A 20,849-nucleotide genomic window follows, 5' to 3' on the forward strand; every position below is an offset into this window, starting at 1 on the left:
GACACGACTCCCATACACAAGCTCACGAGTTTCATTTGAAGGCATCAATACTCAGCCGGTTTTATTCCACCGTAACTGGCCACTTGATCGCTGATGACAAAGATACCACCTGATACCAACGGTGTTTTACTATTAGCTCACAAGCCCTGTTAGATGTGGGAACCAAACGTCAGATATCGTCCACAGAGATAAACAAAACATTAATTTTGGACCCGCCAAAATCTTTTTAATTCACAGTCAAAATATTTTCTATATATTTCTATATTTTTGGTCAGATCTCTGCCATGAATTTGGGCATAAAGTTTTCAAAGATTTACTCCTTATTTTCAAGCTTTCAACTGTAGACTCAAGCATTGTGCTTGGATTATTTTTTTTACTACAGGGTGTTATTTCCCACAATGACTGCAAAGATGAGTTTAATCTATCCATAGATATATTACATGTTCATATTCTCTGTCTGTGGAAGCTCTGCACAGGGCTGGCGCTCTGCAGCTGGTGGGTGTTAAAGGTTAAAAGTGGTTAGAAGCAAAGCAAAGGCAATCCTCCCACCGAGATGTTAGTTAAGAACAGTTTATTAACCCACAGTTCATACACAGTGTTAAAATACAAATCTGAGAGAAGGTCAATAAATATATATATATATAAATATGTAGAACTTACAACAACTGATTATGAATTTACAGAGTGAACAAATGACATCAATCCAGGTCCATTTCTTTTGCAGCTCAGACAATAAATTCGATTGAAAACAGTCAAAACACACAACGTGACAGCTGAACAGGAACATGAGCGAGTCAACACAATAAAGAAAACAACAACGAACAAAGACCTTTGTTGGAAAAGAACAGCCGCTATGGGTCGAAAACTTCCCAAAACCTGTTCAATTCAATGAATTTGCAAACACTAATAGGGACACTTTTGTTAACTGCCGCTCACGCCCCGTTAATAATAATCTGGTGACATTTAATGAGGAGTGTGGCTGATGTCGCCCGGGTTAAAAGGAGGAACTTCTGGAGGACAGAGAGGCTGCTGTTGTTCCATTTGAACACATTTATGAAATTCACACACGTTGACTCAACGTCTCTGAGCTTGTGGTGATTAAATAGAAAGTAGTGAGCGAGAGAGAAAAGGGAAAGAACGGAGAGAGAGAGAGAGAGAGAGAGAGAAGTGGGTAAAATGTCAGCGTTCAGTTTTGGAGGTCCGGTCAAATTCTCTCCAGAGACAAAAGGATCGTTGTGGGTGTAATCTGTGAATGCGGAAGTCCTGTGACATCACAGAAGTCATTTGCCACTGGCTAGTCCGTAAAGCTATAAGGTTCAACAAGGGGGTGGAATGGCGGGAGACTGATTAGGCCTCTGAGTGTGTGGATGACAAAGCTCCTTGACACGGGATAAATTAATAAATGTGACGACAGATGTGTCAAAACTGACCTATATGTGCGTATGAATATGACTCAGTGTGTGTGAATGTAATCAGCCAGTGATGTCACGAAATCTCAAACACACAGCGGAAATTTTTCTTCGCTTCAGTGTAGAAACGTATCGTCATATTCTCTAATTTAAAGAACACGCTGCAGTTAAATCAGTTTTCTCTCGCCTCTGCTCTCCTTCCATCCTTCCATCCACCCCCCCCTCGCGCTGCCTTTCAACCCCCAGAGAGAGGGCTCGCTGCGGGGGTGAAGGAGAGCAGAGAGGCCCCTCTGTCTGCCGCTTTATTCTCCGTCTCATTAAAACAGTGAAGCTGTGTTCGGGCCGGGGCTTAAGGGCAAAAAGGAAATGGAATGTGCATATGTGTGTGTTTGTCTATAAGTCAGTATATTATAGCTGTGGTATGGCTGCTTTATTATGCCTGAATCATAATTTTGGGACCGGTTTATGCCTGTTTTTCATCTTGCTGTCTCCCTCTGATCTCCCACACCACCCACCTTGTGTCCTTTTTACGTCGTTCCTTACAACTTTCTGTCCCTTCCCTCCATTTTTTGGCTCTTCCAGGCTTCCATTGTCCTGCTGTTTCCCCTTCTTTTCATCTTTTCTCCTGCCTTTTTCATTGTTCACGGTGTGTACAATTTGCATGTTCTGCTGCCTCAGCAATCTAAAGATGGCAGCGAGTGGAAACTTTCCTTTCTCGCACTCTCACACTCTCACACTCTCACACACACACACACACACACACTCACACACATACACACACACACACAGAGGTTTGTTAAATTCAGATCTAGCTTATACTGTTGGTGTGGTGAGAATAAATAGAGATGAATTGACGTATCAAAAGAAGCTGTAACCACCCAGAGTGCAGAATAGTGTGTTGTGTGTGTCTTCCCCTCCTTTACAAAGTCTTTAAAGCCTTTATGAGCTGCCTGATTACTCACACTTTACAATGGGGGACCGATTAGCCAAATGTGTGTGAGTGTGTGCTGACTAAGCTGTACTGTAGTTCACTGGAGGGCCCTTTGAAGTGGCAGGTCAGGATGCTGAGGGATTTCAGAGTGTGTGTGTTAAATGACTTGTTGCTCTCTCTCTCTCTGTCACTGTATCGCTCTCTTGGCCCACTTTCTTCCGCTCGACCCCCCTCAGTCTTCTTACTGTATCACAATGGAGTCATCGTTGTCTTCCTCCTGTCGAGCAGGGGCAGGGGCCGGGGCCGGGGCCGGGGCCGGGGCCGGGGCCGGGGCCCGACGGCTTCCACCGCTGCTGCTGAGGAGCGTCAGAGCCAGACGAGAGGCCTTAGCAGGAGGAGGACCCAGGGAGGAGGAGGAGGAGGAGTGGGATGAAGGCAGGGGAGCCACGGTGGCCCTGACCTTGGTGTTCATTCCCAGGTGGCGACCCTGGTGTTGTGGCTGAGCGGAGACAACAAAACGCCTATTTAATGACATTTAAACAACTAAATATGTTGGTGTCTTTGATTGAATAATACAGTCTGAGCTGTCACTTCTTGGGTTGATAAGACATGGAACGAAAGAGTGAGATAAAAAAAAGAGGAAGAAGAGGAGGCTCTGAAGGAGGTGGAACAATAGAGATAAAGAATTAGAGAGGAAGAAGACATTAACAGGCTTGTGGTAAGAGTTAGGTTAAAAAGACAGCGTGCCAAAGAACAGAACAAAACGAAAGCAGAGTGGACGAACATTTTCTCCGTGTTTTGTGCCGCCGTAGTGACTATTTGCATGTCAGCAGCCTCATCAACCCCCCCGATGAGTCACACTGCCAACGGCTGCACACGCTCAGGTCACAGGGGGTCAAGTGTGACCAAGTTACACTGAAGAATGAAACTTTTCTGTTTGTTTTTTTCCACAAAACATGTGTGTCCGGTTGGCACATATTGTGTCATTTTTGTTCATCTGTGAAAACCTAATAAAAATAAGTAAATAACAAAACCCCCCCAAAAAATGATTATACATAAACTGTATTATCTTTAGAAATAGTGTAGAAGATCAGAAATTAGCACAGTGCTGGCATGTCAGATTAGTCTTTATAACTCACAATGAAAAACTAAACTAAAGAATAATTTACAGCATTATATGTCTAAACTTTTATTTCTTGTTTGACTCGATGAGATGATCTAATCTCTTCCTGTATTTACATTTTTAGTTTTGAGTCCACATGAAACCAAGTTCTACCCCAGTTTTTACATTTACTCCAGTACTGCGCTTAACTCCATTTTTGAGGTGCTTGTACTTTACTTACAGAATTGCCATTTAACGCTACTTGATACTTCTACTGCACTGCAATTCAGAGTGAGACGTTGTACTCTTTACTACACTATATTTATTGTACAGCTGTAGTCACTAGTTATGTTTCAGATTAAACTTAAACTTCATGGAATACCAACGTCTGAGTTGTTAGTAGTTCCACTAAAGAGATATTTCCCCTCTAAACTTCTCACATGGTTTCATTTAAATACAATACAAAAAACAGAGATCTGATAATAGTAAAAAAAAATATATATATATATTTGTGTATCAGAACTTTGTCGTTACTTCTCTCCTCTCTCATTAATCATCTCACGACCCCTGACATTTATCTTGTGACCATTTTGGAGGGGCCTGACCCCTAGGTTGTGAACCGCTGGACTAAACTACCAAACAGTATATAAAGTAGTTCAAACTGGCTCCACCTCTGCTGCTTAAACATCGATGCATCTATATTAATAACATAAATGTATTATAATAGAACAGTCACAGGAAATATTTATGCAAAGGGAATACTTTTACTTTTAATATTTGAAGTAAGTTCAGCTGTTAGCTGACTTTTAGTTGAGGAGGATTTTTTGGAACTGTTACTTGAGTAAAGAATCGGAGTACTTCTTCTAAAAGGGCCTGATTATAAAATGAATAAATCTGAAAGTCTAAATGAATGTGATAAATGAAACCTCTTACATAAAGGGCTGGTTTATGCTGGTGTCTGTGTATTTAAGTGCTGCCATCTACTGAGTAAATACGGAGATGAGCCGTGAGGAGGAAGTTGCATTAGTAAAGCACACACTCCCTGCACGCAACCTAAATGAGGTTTATAAACATATTGTTCCCTTATCAACTTCACTCATGTCATAATACTCATTGTGTTCGTTTATGTGAGCAGCACATCTTCGTGACCTTTACTCTGTCATAAAGCTGTTGTGTTTACCTGCCGCAGCGGCCTGCTGGCTGTGGCTTTATGGCCCTCTAGTGGTTGAGACTGGTCTCTGTGGGCGGCTGTTGGCTGCAGCCTGGAATCAACAACATCATGTCATCATTCACCTCTACATCTGTTACATCCAGATAATGATCACAAGGGCTGCACATCCCCTCCCCTCTGACCTGTACGGGTATCGTGGCTGTGACAACAGGCCTCTGCTCCTGAGGTGCTGGTACAGGTTACTGCTCAGAGAGAGAGGGTTGAACACACACTCCTCGTCCAGCTGAGTGAGACAGCCCTGATAGAGGAAACAAACATCATTTGAATGTCTCAACTTCTGTTTGTGAGCTTTGGAAATGTGTGCACGCTATTTCCACTTTGGCAACATGCAAATAGACCCATTGAACTCAGTGACAAAGAGGTACAGCATGTACACACGACAATGTAATATCCTGTCCAAAACATACACGATACACAACAATCTTGACAAACGTTTCATTCTAAAATCAAATTAAATCTCTTTAGACAAAAAAATCATATTAATTTGATCATAAAAAGTCTAGTTTCATTACAACATATGGGATGAAGTTAATAAAGCGTTGTGTCCATTTCTGCATCTCTGCTTTGAAGTGAGTGGCTGAGAATCAGAGATGTTTATAGTCATGGGATTAATATACAATAAAAGTAAACAATAATACTACTACTATAAAAAATATACTGTTTTATTGGTTATTCTCACACACACAGTACATATTAGTGTACTTTGTGATGTTTTATCACACCGAGGGTCAACTAACAACAGGAGATGGAGCCAGAGTAAGAGACAACGACCCTGTAGGAACCGACGCCAGCTGGGGATGGTGATTGGTAGTCAGTAGCTCCCCCGCCACCACATGCTTCAGTCATGGAGAGAACCGGCTGTAGCTGATCTCCAATCAGTCCAGCACGGTCAAAACCTACCTTCTGCAGGCCTCTCTCTCAGTCCAGTGGAAGACAACTTAAAGCAGTGATTCTCAAAGTCAGGGGGTCTGAGAATATATTAGCTATAACTTATAAAATTGTGCTGTATCATTTAAAAAGTGCTTATCTACATGTGGGGACCTTTTGCGCCAATAAAACAGGCATATTGTGTCCATTTCTCCCACCCACGTTAGCTTTGAGCCAATAGAAACTTTATTTTTCTTTCTAGGATTTTGAAGTTGAAGCACTTCCTGAAAGTCAGCTTTAGACTAGTAAGTTTAAATATCTGGATTTATCAGGACTATGATGGTCTTGCTGTTCATTTTACGAAAGCTTTTAAGATTAATTACTTGAAATTTAGGCTATACATGCTGTCAAGTTGAGTCTAAATGCAATTTGAATAAAATCACCTTCTGTTTAAAAGGAAGAGGTATTAACATTCAATAACATTGCAAATGTCCCCGCTGTGGGACTAATAAAGGACGATCTCATCTTATCTTAACATGATTCAAATTGAAATGTGTTTCTGTTCATCACTATGAAACCGGTCTGAAGTATTTAATGTTTTAGAAATACAAATAGTTCCGATGGCATCTTAGAGTACAGTCGTAAACTAAATCTGTGTTACGATTAAGAGGGAGTCCTTGGAAAGATTTCCCCCCTGTAAGGGGTCACTGGCCACATAAAGTTTAAGAACCCCTTAAAGAACCAAGCAAGACAAAAGCTTGCTATTCCCTGTTAGGAAGACGGAGAAGTCCAGACTACAGAGACTGCACTACCTCGAACTGGGAAGGATTTCTGTTCGTTTTTTTTTTGCTCCATTTCCCCACTTTTCAAAAATATAGAAATCTTTTGATTGAAACCTTGATTGATGTGTATTCATCCCTATTTTCCACCAAGCCCCTGCTAACAGCATCCCACAACTTGTATCTGAATTTGTCATCATAACTGTATATATCTATAAATGATTTTCTGTAAGTGGTTCCAACTTGATCAGACCAGATGCTACTTCAGAGAAACAGTTATTCATCAGCCACTCATTCATTTCCTGGTGTCAGTGTTCACACATTGCTGATAAAATCTGTTTCTGCTTTTGAGTTCTGGATACGTCCGTCTACTTCTGTAATTAGTGTACAATGAACAAAGGTCACCTGACCGACCTGTATAGTGTGCGTGGCATCAGGTGCGGGTTCCTGAGTGGAGACGGGCAGAGAGCAGGGCAGCAGCAGCTCTCTGGAGACCACCGGCTTCAGGAGGAGGGACAGAGACGGGGACGGCTGGAGGACGTAGTGGGAGTACACACCTGTGTTGTACATACACACAAACACACACAGGGCATATGAGTGCACTCACAAGGACTGATTCCCAACATTACTCTCTCTCTTTCTCACACACACACACACATATGGACCTGAGCCTCCAGCTGCAGACCTCTGTGGCTCCACTTGCAGCAGCAGGAACAAGTCACGACTCTGAGAGAGGGGAAACAACTAACATCACACACTTCCTTTCATTTGTATTGAGCTTAAGACTAGGTACAAAAAGAAACATGACTAATCCTAGTAGCTATTTTGTTGAAAGGTAACAGGAACCTGGTTTCTGTTGATAAAATCTAAAATGTCTAAAGATCACAAGATGAACAAACGGTGAACACACACCCTGAGTGTGTGGCAGAGAGCGTGGAACAAGTTGTGGTTGGACTCCATTTCATCCCAGTCCAGCTGCCAGCAGGTGGTGGGGCGGATCACCAGCGGCAGGCCGTACAGCACACTCTCACACACTCCGTCTGCACGCAGAGTCCTAAAACACACACACACAAACACACACACACAACCTTGGTTAGCATGAAATGAAGGACACAAATTTATTTTTACCCACGGCAACTGTCTCCTATCAAAGACAAACACTTCTCATTTTATGTCAAAGAAGACGTCATCCCTCTTCTCTAAACTCCTGGAATATTTTTCCAGCAGAACGTATGCAAACACACGACAAATCATCACGGGCAGAGAGACGGAGAATGACATCATCCTCGCCAAGATGGATTAGTTAGCAGAGTGACCGTCTGTCCTCTGGCCTCATTTACATGTCTCTGCTGTAAATCATGACTCATCAGTATGTAAAGCACACGCACAGAGCACAATACCTTTCGGACCGACCGGTATGCAAAACACACACACACACACACACACACACACACACACATACACACACACGCGCACACACACACACACGCACACACAATTACTCTCACAAAACATTAAATGAATGCAAATTAGAGAAGAGGAAGAAGCTGCTGACCCAGGTTGGGCCTGAATGTCTGCTTTTAATCATCACTTTGTGTACATACAATACAAGCAGCGCTCGCCTGTATATGTGATGTTGTGTGTATTTTAGAAGGAATGATTTCAGCTTGGGCTGCACGGTGGTTAGCACTGCTGCCTCCCAGCAAGATGGTTGCAGGTTTGCATGTCCTCCCCGTGTTAGCTTGGGTTTTCTCCGGGTGCTCAGGTTTCCTCCCACAGTCCAAAGACATGCAGGTTCATTGTTGACTCTAAATGTCCCGAAGGTGTGAATGTGAGCGTGAATGGTTGTCTGTCTCTGTGTATCAGCCCTGTGATAGTCTGGTGACCTGTCCAAGGTGTACCCCGCCTTCACCCAATGTCAGCTGGGATCGTCTCCAGCCCCCCCCGCGTCTCTGAATAGAATAAGCGGTTACAGATAACGGATGGATATAATGCATGATGGAATAGTAATACATGTAAATTATGCAAATTAGTGTACTGAATTTGTTTATATGTATATGCTGCCTCTTTAATATGTTGTTTTATTTTTTCAAAATAGATAAAAAGGGAAAAGTGGGAATGAAAATCTTTGTATTCATGTGAAAATACTGAAACAATATCATTTACAATTTCTGAGCCATTTAAAATGAGTGCACCATCGGAATAATTTTTAATATATAATATAAGCTAAGGACACTATATACTGTAACTTATACAACTTGTAAGTCAGCCCAACATCATCTGTGTTACTGCAGATGATGTATAAAGACAAATTCAGATGTATAAAATGACTTAATTCTTTGTTTAGTGTTCGTTGGTGATAAAACATTTACAGTTATTGTTTGTTTTTTATTGCCTGTCCTTTCCTTGTTCACCTCTGTGACCATCATGTCCCATGAGTTTCTACTATATGAGAATAAAAACATTTTCTCATAAACAAGTTAAGGAAACTTCTCGACTGGGTTTTAAGCATGGAGAGAGTTCTTCTGCTGGTTGTTCGGAGTGTTTTCCAGCATCGCAGCAGAACAAAGCCGACTCTGATGTGATGGGAGAGTTTCATCTGAGAAATATTCCACTACTCCCTGCTGTCAGAATGGAGCCATTCATAGACTCAACATTACAAACAATTCAATGTTCATCTGCTCTTCTATCGCTGATTTAGTTTGTTGCTTCTGTCACTCCTTTGGGTTTATATTTTAAAACAAATGCATGACTATTAAACAATAATGTCAAATGATCATCAGCTTGGTTAGAGTACACAAAACGTGTTAAAAAAGTCTCAACATTTGTTTCATGTCTTTAATTTTTCATGTTACTTACTATGCAACACATTGCCTGGCCTCTTAGCAGCCTGCGGCTTTGAATCAAATCACTTTTAACTGCTTGTGTAGTTGTGTGAAGAAGGAAATGCATATTTCAGCACTACTATTTTGTTATTCCTTTTAAGTGACGCTCAAAAAGCATGTGGATAGATCTGAGCTGAAAGCAACAGAAAGTGACTATTTAATGCACCCATATCTCTTACTTGATTGCTTTCAGCCTCCGTGGCAGCTGGCTCTGATTGGCTGATCCCTTAGCGAGAGGCAGGAAGTCCCGCACGCTCTCGGTCTCCACTCCCAGGTCGGGGCTCAGGGGGATGAGAGCGGGGCTTATCAGGCGCTCCTGCATGTCACACTTCACGCACACTACGCACACCATAAATTTCATAATAAGTGTGAAAAGATATAACTGTAACATGACATCTGTTATCTCTATGATACATCTGTGTGCACCTGGGATGGGCGTGTCCAGGGCGCTGGGCAGCAGGAGGTGGAGGTGCTCTCTGTCTCCTCCTTGCTCCTGAAGCCACGCCTTCAACACCGTCTCCATGGTGAACACGCTGTTTTCTACCCGCTGCAGGTCGACCTCCGTTCCCAACATCAGAGAATCTGCAGATGGACACACAGAGGCTGTTTTATCAGCTGATTAGGTTGTCAGGCTATTAAATAGGCGTTATCAGTGGCTATAAGCCCCATAGCTGTGGGTCAGTAGGGCCCTGCTACACCCAATAGTAGGTTTTGTCATCCATTCACATGGTCATCAGCGAAAGAAGGTATGTGTCTGTTTGAAACCAACAATGTTAATTTAAGCCAAAACATTTGGTTAAGTTTTCCCCTAAAGTTAACCAAGTGTTTTTTGTTGCCTAAACCTAAAGTAGAAGTTGTTTTCTTTGTGTTCAAAACGTAACGTTTCATTCAGTTTTACAACGTGTTGCTTTTAAGTTTCACTTTCACTTTTACAATGTAGTCGGGCCCTAATGAGCCACGACAATGGTGAACATTGTCTCTCTGATATAAATGGGTGATAACAGCCTAACACCCCTACTGGCCTACACACTTGGGACAGATGTGTGTTGATAACGCCTATTCAATAGTCTGATAACAGTCAGATCGGGTGGTTTTATTCTAATTTTTCTTTTTTTAATTTTTCAACATGACCTAAACATGTTGTTTTCCAAATCTATGTTTAACACAGACATGAGTTGCTAAAGTACCCGTTAGTTCCTGGACAAATCAACCATTTTCATCTATGACCACTAGGTGGAGGCAAACTCCAATAAATTAAATTTGACAGTGACTCGATAGACGCTTCAGACTCTTTGAACTTGGTGTCATCTGAGGGCTCCAGTGTCTCTGGATCATCCAGAAACCTTCTTAAGCTTGACTGGATGAGGAGTCCTGCCACTGATTTCCTGAGGGGAAGAAGCAGGCCTGCATTTTGGATGTGAACTGAGAAAAAAACTCAGCCTATATTGTGGTCTAAAATCTGTTGCTTTTCTGGCTATTTAAGAGATGTTAATGTAAATCTCTCTGTATGTGCAGCCCACTTTATCCCATAGGAAAGCAGAAAGCAGCTGCACCGCTCTCCTCTCTTTGCCACTTCTCATTACCGAAAAGAAAAGACACCCTATGGACCTGCCGCACCCTCCTCTCCCTCCACTGTCATCCCACATTGTCCATTTATTATCGCAAACTAGACACAAACCTCACAGAAGGCCCCTCTTCTCCTCTCCCCTTCTATCTGGTGTTTAATAGTTAATGACCCATCAGGAGATAACTAATGGGACTAGAGGGAGAGGAGAGGATCAGGAGGAGGCACTGCGAGAGCGAGGGAGGGTACAGACGGAGGAGGAGAGGAGGGGGGGGGATAAGACCGAGAAGATGGATGAAGAATAGACAAAGTATTTAAACTCTCCCTGCCAGGAACTTTTAGAAACTTTAAATTCCTAGAATAAAATATGTCTGTGCTTCTTTCATCTGTCATCTACAGTACGGAAGCTATTTTTGGTTCTGGGCCAAAGTTTCCACATCCAGAAATAAGTACTTCATCTGAGGGGAGAGAATTGAGTTTGCTAGGGTTTTTGAACTGATGGACGTTCGTAGTCAGATCCCTGCTGAGTGAAGGCGACAAGGATGAAGAAGGGAGAGAAAGAGAGGAGATTAACAAAGCATGTACTAATGGCACTTCTGCTTTACGAGTTCTCCTTTTATGTGTCAAACAATCTCGTAAAGTCAAGATACTTTGCTTTAAGTCCTGACACATGCCTCGTGGCCTCTTGCTCTTATAGTAATATGGATTAAAGAACTGGTGGGAATTCTCTGATACTTGGGATCAGCGGTGATATAAGAGCTGCAGACTGCAGAGAAAAAAGCATAAAGGGAAGAACAGGATCAATTCACATTAACCCTAAATACTTAGAAAGATAGAGACATGAATGCAGGGCTCTCAACTAGCTGTTTTCACCATCCTCCCAAAATCGTCCCGAAATACAACCTATACTACCCATAATTAATCATGACCAGCTCCTCAACCATAAGGCTTATATGCATATATCTGGTCCCATTTCAAAGGTTAGAAGCTAAGGAATATTATTGTAAGTTGTAAGTAAACTAAACTTTATTACCATGGAGATTACAGTGGAAAAGCAACACAAAAGAAAATAAGATTTATTATCATCGTCTAGTATAAAAACTTAAAGGTCCCATATTGTAAAAAGTGAGATTTTCATATCTTTTATATTATAAAGCAGGTTTAAGTGCTACATAAATACTGTTAAACTATCAAAACGCTCAATATACAGAGAAATACACACAGCCCGTATTCAGAAATTGTGCGTTTGAAACAAGCGGTTGGGATTTCTGTCCATTTGTGATGTCACAAATATGCAATATGTAGACCATTACACGGTTTTAAACATTAACATTCTAAATGTGTCCCAGTTTATTCCTGGTTGCAGTGTATGTTAATGACATCAGCTGACAGGAAGTAAACATGGACCCAAACTGTTGCTAGGCAACGTAGTTCCGATGCAATTCCGTTGCAATTTTGTTGAAATGCACTAAAACGGAGCATTTCAGACAGATGGTAAATACAGGTATATTCAAGCAGACAGTATTGGAAAATAAAGTAGTGTTCTAGTAGAAAAACAAAATACAAGCATGAACCTGAAAATGAGCACGATATGGGACCTTTCATTTCAAAGGCAATATCACCATTAAAACCAACATCCTACAGACAATGATGCAACTGAATGTATTCTACTACAATCTGACTACAACTTTAACGATACATTTGATGAAAATACACTAAAATACAACATTTATGATGCATTTTAAAAAGATATACTCTCCATGTTTTGGTTTATTGTTTACATATTGACTGTTTACTGGGGGTTTTACTTCAAAAGACTCTGCGCCTCATTCTAATAAATAAACATTCTAATATGATGAGAATTTTCTTTCAACTCTCGTCCCAAATTCGTCCCTAAAGTAGTTTCCATCCTCCTAAATCCTATTTTTTTTCCGGCCCCGGGATGACGGGATGTCCTTAAGCTCGAGCCCTGCATGAATATAGGAACTGAAGTACATGTACAGTCAAAGGAGGAGGAGGCCAGCAAAGAGAAAGAAGTGAATGCCTTTACGGAAATTGTAATGCAGAGATAAGAGAAAAAAATCCTTTAGAGAACAACAGAGATGGAAGAAAGCGTGTTGAAGCAAATCAATCGCCATTCCCTCCGGTGATGTCTGTCTGGGGAATAGAAACGGAGAGAGGAGGAGACAGAGTAAGTGTGAGAGAGAGAGAGAGGGGTAGTAGAGAGAAAGAAATATGGAAGTTGGTGTAGAGAAAAGAACTGAAGAAAGTATAAATTACACAGAGAGAGAAAGAGCAGGAAGGACTAGATGAGATAGGGAGGAGATGGATGGGTATGGTGGGTGAGGGATGACGCCGGAAATGCTTGTAAATAGACCGCAGAGTGTGTATCTGTGTGTTTGAGAGAGGAAGAGAGAAAATGAGCTTCTCACAGCAGCATAAATAACTGGAGACAGTCTCATCTTGTGTGTACATTACTGCCAGAGGAGGATAGGTGAGAGGAGTTAACCTCCATGTGTGCGTTCAGTAGCTGAAGTGATGCGACGCTGTCTGCGTCTCTCTCTCCAGCAGGCTTATCTGACTCTGTGAGGAATGTGTTTACACCGTAAATCCTCCCGCAGATGTCTCTCCTTCTCAGTCTTTGCTGAGTTCATTAAGTGTGTGTTTACTGAAGGTATGCAAGATTAAAAAAGAAATAACACTGATGTGTTATCGATCGTCCCTCCCAACACTATCTCTCCATGCCTCCTTGCATTCCCTGTCCCTCGTTCTCGTTCTTTCTGCTGTGGTATAATAAGAGATTAAGAATCTATTAGACTATGAGCCAGACCAAGTGACCCATCCCTCTGACCTACAAGTCTAATGGGCTCCTGCATCTCATTAGCATCTCCTCAGTGTGTCTGTATAAAGTGTGACACACATGCTGAGGTGAGGGTGCAGGGTGTCAGCCGGATCTCATTAAGTGTGTGTGGCTGCAACCCCGTCTCCTACAAAAATGATGTTCCCGTACAACTGAACTGCATTCTCAGTTACGTTTGTCAGTCACATTTTCTTCTGGTTACAGTCGCAGTTTTATTTTATTTTATTTTTTCCCATAATAATTTATTGGAAGTAACATCAGGTGTACAGAAACATACAGATAAAGCACAAATGTAAATGATTGTCCCTCCACATTTTGGTATTTTTCCCTCAACCCTCACCCATTGCTGATGCAAAAAGGATAAATAACAAAAAACAAATTGAAATTGAAAACAGAAGAAAAGAATAAAAATAAGAAATAAGATAAAAATAAATAAATAAATAATAATAAATAAAGTACACACTGACATCAATAATAATTATAGGATAAATCCAAAACTACAGCTAAAATAGGCTGATAAACTTTACATCAAATATTCAAAGCTTCAAACAAGATGCATTCTCATAAGTACCAAGCCCAGTGACATCAAGTACAAATGGACAAATTAACTGTTAGTGGTCATTTCTGTTTACATAATTCATATTTAGGATCTCATACATGTTAGCTGATGAAGAGAAATACATCTCATATGCCAAAAGTCTATTAGTCTGCCCAAATACACTACGTCCAATTAAAATTAAAACAAAGACTACAAAAAATACAAGTGCACTTAATCATACAACAGTTGTAAACACGTGGTTAACGTTGTAAATTGAAGCAAAACAAAACAAAAAATTCTACAAAACTACTTGGTGAGGTTTAGTAAAAAACCATCATGGTTTAGTTTAAAATGACTACGGTTGTTACGTTATTGAGTTACAGACGTAAATTCAAATAAGTGAAGGTTGACTTTTAGTCTCACACGGGGCACCAACAGTGGTCACCTAGGTGAGAGTCCTGTGTTTGTTTGACCCTTCCACCATCCCGACCTTCTCCCTACGTGGACTTCTGGGAACTATAATTCTTATTATTTATGATTCGTCAAAAACAAACGTAATCTGCTACAAAATACGTTCCCTTGAAACGTAATTCACAACGCAGTTTAGTTGTAAAGGAAGGTCATTTTTAGGAGACGGGGCTGGTGTGATCCTGAGTACGGTGTGTGTGTGTGTGTGTGTTGTAAATTTATAAGTACTCATGACTCATGTTTGAGTCAAACATGAGTGCTTTAAAAATGAATGGAGGTGTGGGTGGGGGGGGGACCTGTGCCTTTTCAGTTATATCCACTTTAACCACAAGGCCACCAAGCTGCCTGGAAGCCTGTTGCAACAGTTTGGATCTTAATGACAGGAACTGCTGACTCATCCCATCCCTGGAAACACACGTCCTTTAAAAGGACGACTGCTAATCTAATGCCTCGCCTGCTTACTGGTACATTAGCATCTCTCCTCTGTCTCCACCTGTCTAATGAGCTGAGAGCCTTTCCTGTCCAGATGACTCATTTATGACTCCAGATGTTGAGTGATGTTGATGCACACCTAAGGCACTACAACAAAAAACATTTGAATATTTGTGCTTCACTTGACACCGTAGTGAAACTCTGCTTGTTGGAATACAACTTGAACAGGGCAAATATAATTGTGATTCACCTCCACGCACGCACACAAATAACCTTAAAAACACAATCTGATTAGATGAAAATGTACTGACTTCAATTTTGCTGTAATTTCCCCTGAGACGTTCAGTTTTTGTGTGTGTTAAATGAATGACTGATTATCATTTTCAGTGAAGGTTAGGTTATTTTTCTCACCTCTGCCAACGGGGTAGGGCTGTCACTTTTAATTTGAAAATCGCCTCTGGGGAAAACATGTAAATATTCGATCTGTAATGATCTTTCTGAATTCAAAATTGGGTTCAGACTAATTTGATCAATGTACTTGTTAGTTGTCATTTGTGAAAGAAATGCAGCTAACTGGCTGTGGCCATCCACATCTCTTAAAACCCATCGGTGTGAAACTGTTTGTTTCTGTCTGCACGACCTGATAGGCACTTACTTTTGCTTGGTAATAGTGTAATAATATAATAATATATAACCCACTCTGGAGAGATAACTACATTCCTTGCTTTCTGTAATTGCCATCTCTCTCTGTCCCACTCTGGCCCACGCCCAGTAATGCTTCCTTTCCCTCCGTGCATTAGGAAGAGTGCATCGTCCTCATCACCATCGACCAATGTAACATTAGCTCGTGTGGGGGAATTAGTGACGAAGCAGTGAGCTAATGCAGTGTCAGAGGAGGAAGCGGAGCACTTCTCTACAACCCTGTTTTCACTAATTCATTTAGATATGGATCAGCTTTACCAGGTACAGATAATGGACACGCTGGGCTGTGTGATGGTGGAGATCTTCATGGAAGCTTTTAAACCATCACGTTGTCTGATTCCAGAAAAATGATGGTAATGGAGAACTACTTTGAAGTTCGCTACGTTACTGAAAGGTGAATTAAAACATCAACAGTTTGTCAAAATTTGGCATTAAAAGTTAAAGTGATAAGTTAACATTAAGTGTGTGTCCCTCAATATATATAGAATATGAGCTGACTCACAAGTGAAACAATGTAAGGTGGTAACACACATCCAAAGCCGTAGTAGGCAGGTGCCAGACCGCTAGAAGACGGCAATGACAAATGTAAAAAAAGGTCCGCACACTGTAGATCCCTGAAGTCGAGCAGATGCTCTTCTTCAGACTTAATCTTAAGTCTGGAGAAGAGCATCTGCTCGAAACGTCACTACGTTAAGATGTGCCAATAAATTGCACTTAAGGGATCTACAGAGTGGAGACGTTTCTTTTTACATATTTCATTAAATCACGAGTGATGAATCAACATTACTTGCTCCAATTTAAGGAGTTTGCATGTTCTCCCCGTGTTAACGTGGGTTTTCTCCAGGTTCTCAGGTTTCCTCCCACAGTCCAAAGATATGCAGGTTCATTGTTGACTCTAAATGTCCCGTAGGTGTGAATATGAGTGTGAATGGTTGTTTGTCTCTATTTATCAGCCCTGTGATAGTCTAGTGACCCCTCCAGGGTGTACCCCGCCTTCACCCAGTGTCGGCTCCAGACCCCCCGCGACCCTGAATTGGATAAGGGGTTACGGATAATGGATGGATGAACACAACTGTTTCTGTTTCCCCTCCAATGAGGTCAGAGGACAGATACAAAACAACTGAGCTGGGAGGAAATGAGTTTCTTTCCTAGTGATTCTTCAATACAGTGAATACTTACAATTGCTCATTTAAGGATAACTTCAGTTTATTACAACTTGGATTGTCACACTTTGTCTCTCTGCTCCTCTTCTCCAGACACATTTCTTGCTCTCCAAATCAAACCATTGCCATATTCCATCTGTCCACCATCACCTGTCTGCCACACCCATCTACACACTGTCGCCATTCCCCTAATCAGCTCACCCTGGCATTCCCGACCTCCTCACCTGCATCTGACAAAAGTTCAGCTCAAAACGGCGTGCCACGTCGCGCTGCGTCGCTCAAGACCAGAACATGGTTCATAAAGCAGTGTTTTTAATGACTTTGCGTAGCATAAGACCTGTAGGATAAACTTCTAATGGGTGAGTACTGGTTTCTTATTGTTATTATGGTGTGGGATCAGGGATTTAAATCTATGGCGCTGTAATTGTTACGTCTCATATGTTGGAAAATGTACTGAAATCTTTCTCTGTGAGAGCATTTGACTGCTGAGTTCAGAGCAGGCTGTTGAATTCATGTTGATAAATTGGTTTCAGGTTGCTGGTTAGCAGGATGGGAGTTGCATGGTGAGCCTCTCCATGGTGGCATAGCAGTTGTCTGGAGTGGTTGTGCGTGTATGTGCATGTGTGCGCTCTCAATTATGTTACGCTGCTGATTGTAAACGTGAGTTTATGGTCTCAATCGCTTCCAAGTCTTCTTCAATACAGCATGATGTTCATTTAGTAAATTATGCTCCCATTTAGAGTCAAATAGACCATAAAGCAGGGGATGCTTTAGGGCGGGGCTACCTTGTGATTGACAGGTCGCTACCACGGCGTTGTCCGGTCTGGGAGTTGTCCGTGTTTTCGTCTTACAACTTTAACACTTTCACAGTGTGTTTTCAGTTCATGAAAGTTAATTGTAACATTTTGGTCGCCTGAAAATGTCTTATTCAGCGTTTGGTTGTACTTAGCTCCACCCTCTCGTGTTACTTCTGGTTCCAAAAAACCAAGATGGCGACGGCCAAAATGACGAACTCGAGGCTTCAAAACCAATGTGTGACGCCACGGTGACTACGTCCACTTATATAGTCTATGGCTTATGATGGCATTGTACTCACCAAGTTATCGCTTTCAGTTATTGACAGATCTCAGCAATTAACATGTTGCTACAGCAACAGCACCCCAGATGAAATTAACCAGAATGATCTCTTCAGGTTAAATAACACAAATATGTCAGCTTTCCATAATGATATAATATTTATATCTTACAAAAAGTATTATCCTGTTAGGAAATCAATCTCAATTAACCCGGGTAACACTTAATTATGTAATCTAAATAACAACATCCTTACTTAGCACCGATCCATCAACTTGATATGGAGGTGAGGCAATACTGTGACGCATCATACATAAACACAAAGGAAGTGCTGATGAATTGTCTGTCTGTGGAGTTTCCCTCCGACATCCAGAGCGACATCGACAGCACATGCTCTGTCCTTGTCTCTGTCAGTGTGTGTCTGTGTGCGAGCATTAATGATGAATAGCTCACTGATGTAGTTTGCGACCGCGACAAATAGGACATTGATCATCTGGTCTGGGCACTCCACACACCAGCGGCTGTGTGACCTAATTGCCTCACGGTCACTTCTGATAAAGCCATGCAGTCACGGGGACAATTAAAGCAGACGGACACTCGAAGGGGACAAGAGGACTAGGGAGGGGGGGGGGCGGGGGGGGGGGGGGGGGGAACAACAGCGCTGTTATCTGTCCGTCATCACTGAAGGAAAAAAAGAAGAGATATGGTGACAGATACTTGATGAGCAGACACAGAGAAGTAAAGGGATGGCAGGAGATCAACTGCCTGGTCTCAAGCAGAATCTGGAAATAGGAGAGATGGAAGAGAAGGACACTACGGAGGCTCAGAGAGGATGGCAGCTGGACGACTTCTTTGAAGAGAAAGACAGGAGGACAGAGGATGAGAGGAGCTCTGGAGACAGCATTCATGGAGGCACATAAGAGAGGAGAGAAGGAAACCAGGAGGGATGATGTGAAATTGACAGATGTGTACTTTTTTAGGACCTGACAACGACAACAGTTTATTACAGTTGTCCTGAATAAAACAATTATGGATGAAAAAAGTCCACTTTCCAGGAATCAACAAAAGCTCACTCCCATAGTGACTCCCTCGCACTTCTGAGAGAAAACCGAAAAAAAAGGAAAGGAAGAAAGATGCTGGTGACAGAGCAGACCTATAAAAGAGGACGCAGAGAGGAGATGGGAGCGGGGTAGAGAGATTGGAGGGGTGATAGCAAATAACAAACCTCTCAAAGGAGAAGGGAAGAATGACCTTGTTTTCCTTAAGTGGCTTGAAAGCCAAGATGAGAGAGACACACAGTCTATCTGTGTATGCTCACATACAGATAAAGAGGACAGGAAGAGGGACCGAGATACGCACAAAGAGCACTGATTTGGTCCTCTTATAATCAGTAGTTAGAGAAATACTGTAGTCAATGGGGCTTTACATCCCATAAGTTAACCAGTTCTGTAGACATACAGCCGGTTCCACTATAAAGCAACAATATAGGAAGGACAGTGTGTGGTTTCTGAAATACTCAAACCAGCCTTTCTGGCACCAACAACCATGACATGTTCAAAGTAACTTAAATAACCTTTCCTCCCCATTCTAATTATCTCTGGTTATATTACGCTGTTAACCCATTCAGAGTGACGATAAATGTGTCACTATGTCAGTCAGAAAGCAGTGGAAGAGACTGCCCAGCTCTAGCAACACTCTTAGCCATGGGCGCCAGAAGTACGGGGGCCAAGGGGAACCCCCCACTTTAGGGCCCTATCCCACTTTCTTTTCAAGGTCGATCATGAGTTTTACAGCACCCCTCGCACTTTTTGCTGGCGCTATAACCAAATTCTCCTGCTTGTATATCACTGTTTCATCTCATTTCATATTACATATCACGTTCTCGCTTTGTGATACAGGTCCCAGGGTGAGGACCATTAACTCTGGTTGGATTACGCCGTTGACCCATTCAGAGTGATGTCAGTGAGAAAGCAATGGAAGAGACCGCCCAGATGCCAGTAAAAAGACTGTTAGCAGAGAATGGTTTCTATCCATCGACTTCTGGGTTATGGGCCCAAAGACTGGGGCGAGATCCACAGGTGGTTCTCTGGAGATTTTATTAGGGTCGCCAAATAAATTTGCAGAATTTCTTCCTTACATTAGTCTTTAATTTAACATTTATATCTGCAGTACACCTTTGAGCCACATGAAGGAGCCTGAATGTTCGTATTGTTCTGATAATTGTAGCCTACTTATAACACTGAATCTACTATGAAAGGATATCGTATATTCTGTTTGTTTTACTGATAAGAGGGAAAAACAAGAGCCTGTTAACTCCGCCTAAATGCATTTATTTAGTGTTATTTATAAAGCATTTAACATGTGTATATGTTTTCAAAAACAAGTCGTAATTTATCAAACATATATCGTTTCAAAATGTCTGGTTTACCTATTCAAGATAACATGAGGTGATGCGGAAATGGCAGTAAAAATGATCAGAAACGTTCATTTACGCACAAATTCGCTCTCCTTAAGATTTATAGATAAGACCTGTTGCGAATTGGGTCGCGATGGTTTGTCATTTTTAAAAAGTGGATCCCCAGAAAAAAAAGTTTGTGAAACACTGCTGTAGAGAGAAGGTTCTGTAGAAGAGAGGAAATGAGATGGAAATCGAGGTGGAAAATTTGTGAGAAACGAGCAAAAGATGAAGAAGATGAAGAGAGAGAGTGCGTCACTACAGGAGAGATGAGAGAGGGATATTTGGAAGGCAGAGACTGCACGGGAGATTAACTGATGTTATATAGATAGCCAATTCAACAGTTTAGACTCATTTCGGTGATTGTAACTGAAGACATAAACCAACCT

The 20,849-nt window shown here is 41.7% G+C and overlaps 1 protein-coding gene across 2 annotated transcripts in view; it reads right to left on the bottom strand.

The window, feature by feature from the left end:
* Nucleotides 1–2,083: 2,083 nt before the first annotated feature.
* Nucleotides 2,084–20,849, bottom strand: part of LOC119481539 (meiosis 1 associated protein) — a 47,328-nt gene continuing 28,562 nt past the window's right edge. The window contains exons 5-13 of one of the 2 annotated variants that reach the window (XM_037758609.1): nt 9,631–9,786; nt 9,384–9,543; nt 7,232–7,373; nt 6,985–7,045; nt 6,734–6,876; nt 4,796–4,911; nt 4,623–4,704; nt 2,663–2,839; nt 2,084–2,632 (exon numbers count right to left, since the gene is read on the bottom strand). In XM_037758609.1, the coding sequence (XP_037614537.1) occupies nt 2,582–2,632; nt 2,663–2,839; nt 4,623–4,704; nt 4,796–4,911; nt 6,734–6,876; nt 6,985–7,045; nt 7,232–7,373; nt 9,384–9,543; nt 9,631–9,786 (1,088 nt within the window). In that variant the 3' untranslated portion in view covers nt 2,084–2,581. Of the gene's footprint in view, nt 2,633–2,657; nt 2,840–4,622; nt 4,705–4,795; nt 4,912–6,733; nt 6,877–6,984; nt 7,046–7,231; nt 7,374–9,383; nt 9,544–9,630; nt 9,787–20,849 lie in introns of both variants that reach the window. The other variant, XM_037758608.1, reaches the window with a different exon arrangement.

This window comes from Sebastes umbrosus, chromosome 22, assembly GCF_015220745.1.
Source record: "Sebastes umbrosus isolate fSebUmb1 chromosome 22, fSebUmb1.pri, whole genome shotgun sequence".
NCBI lineage: Eukaryota > Metazoa > Chordata > Actinopteri > Perciformes > Sebastidae > Sebastes > Sebastes umbrosus.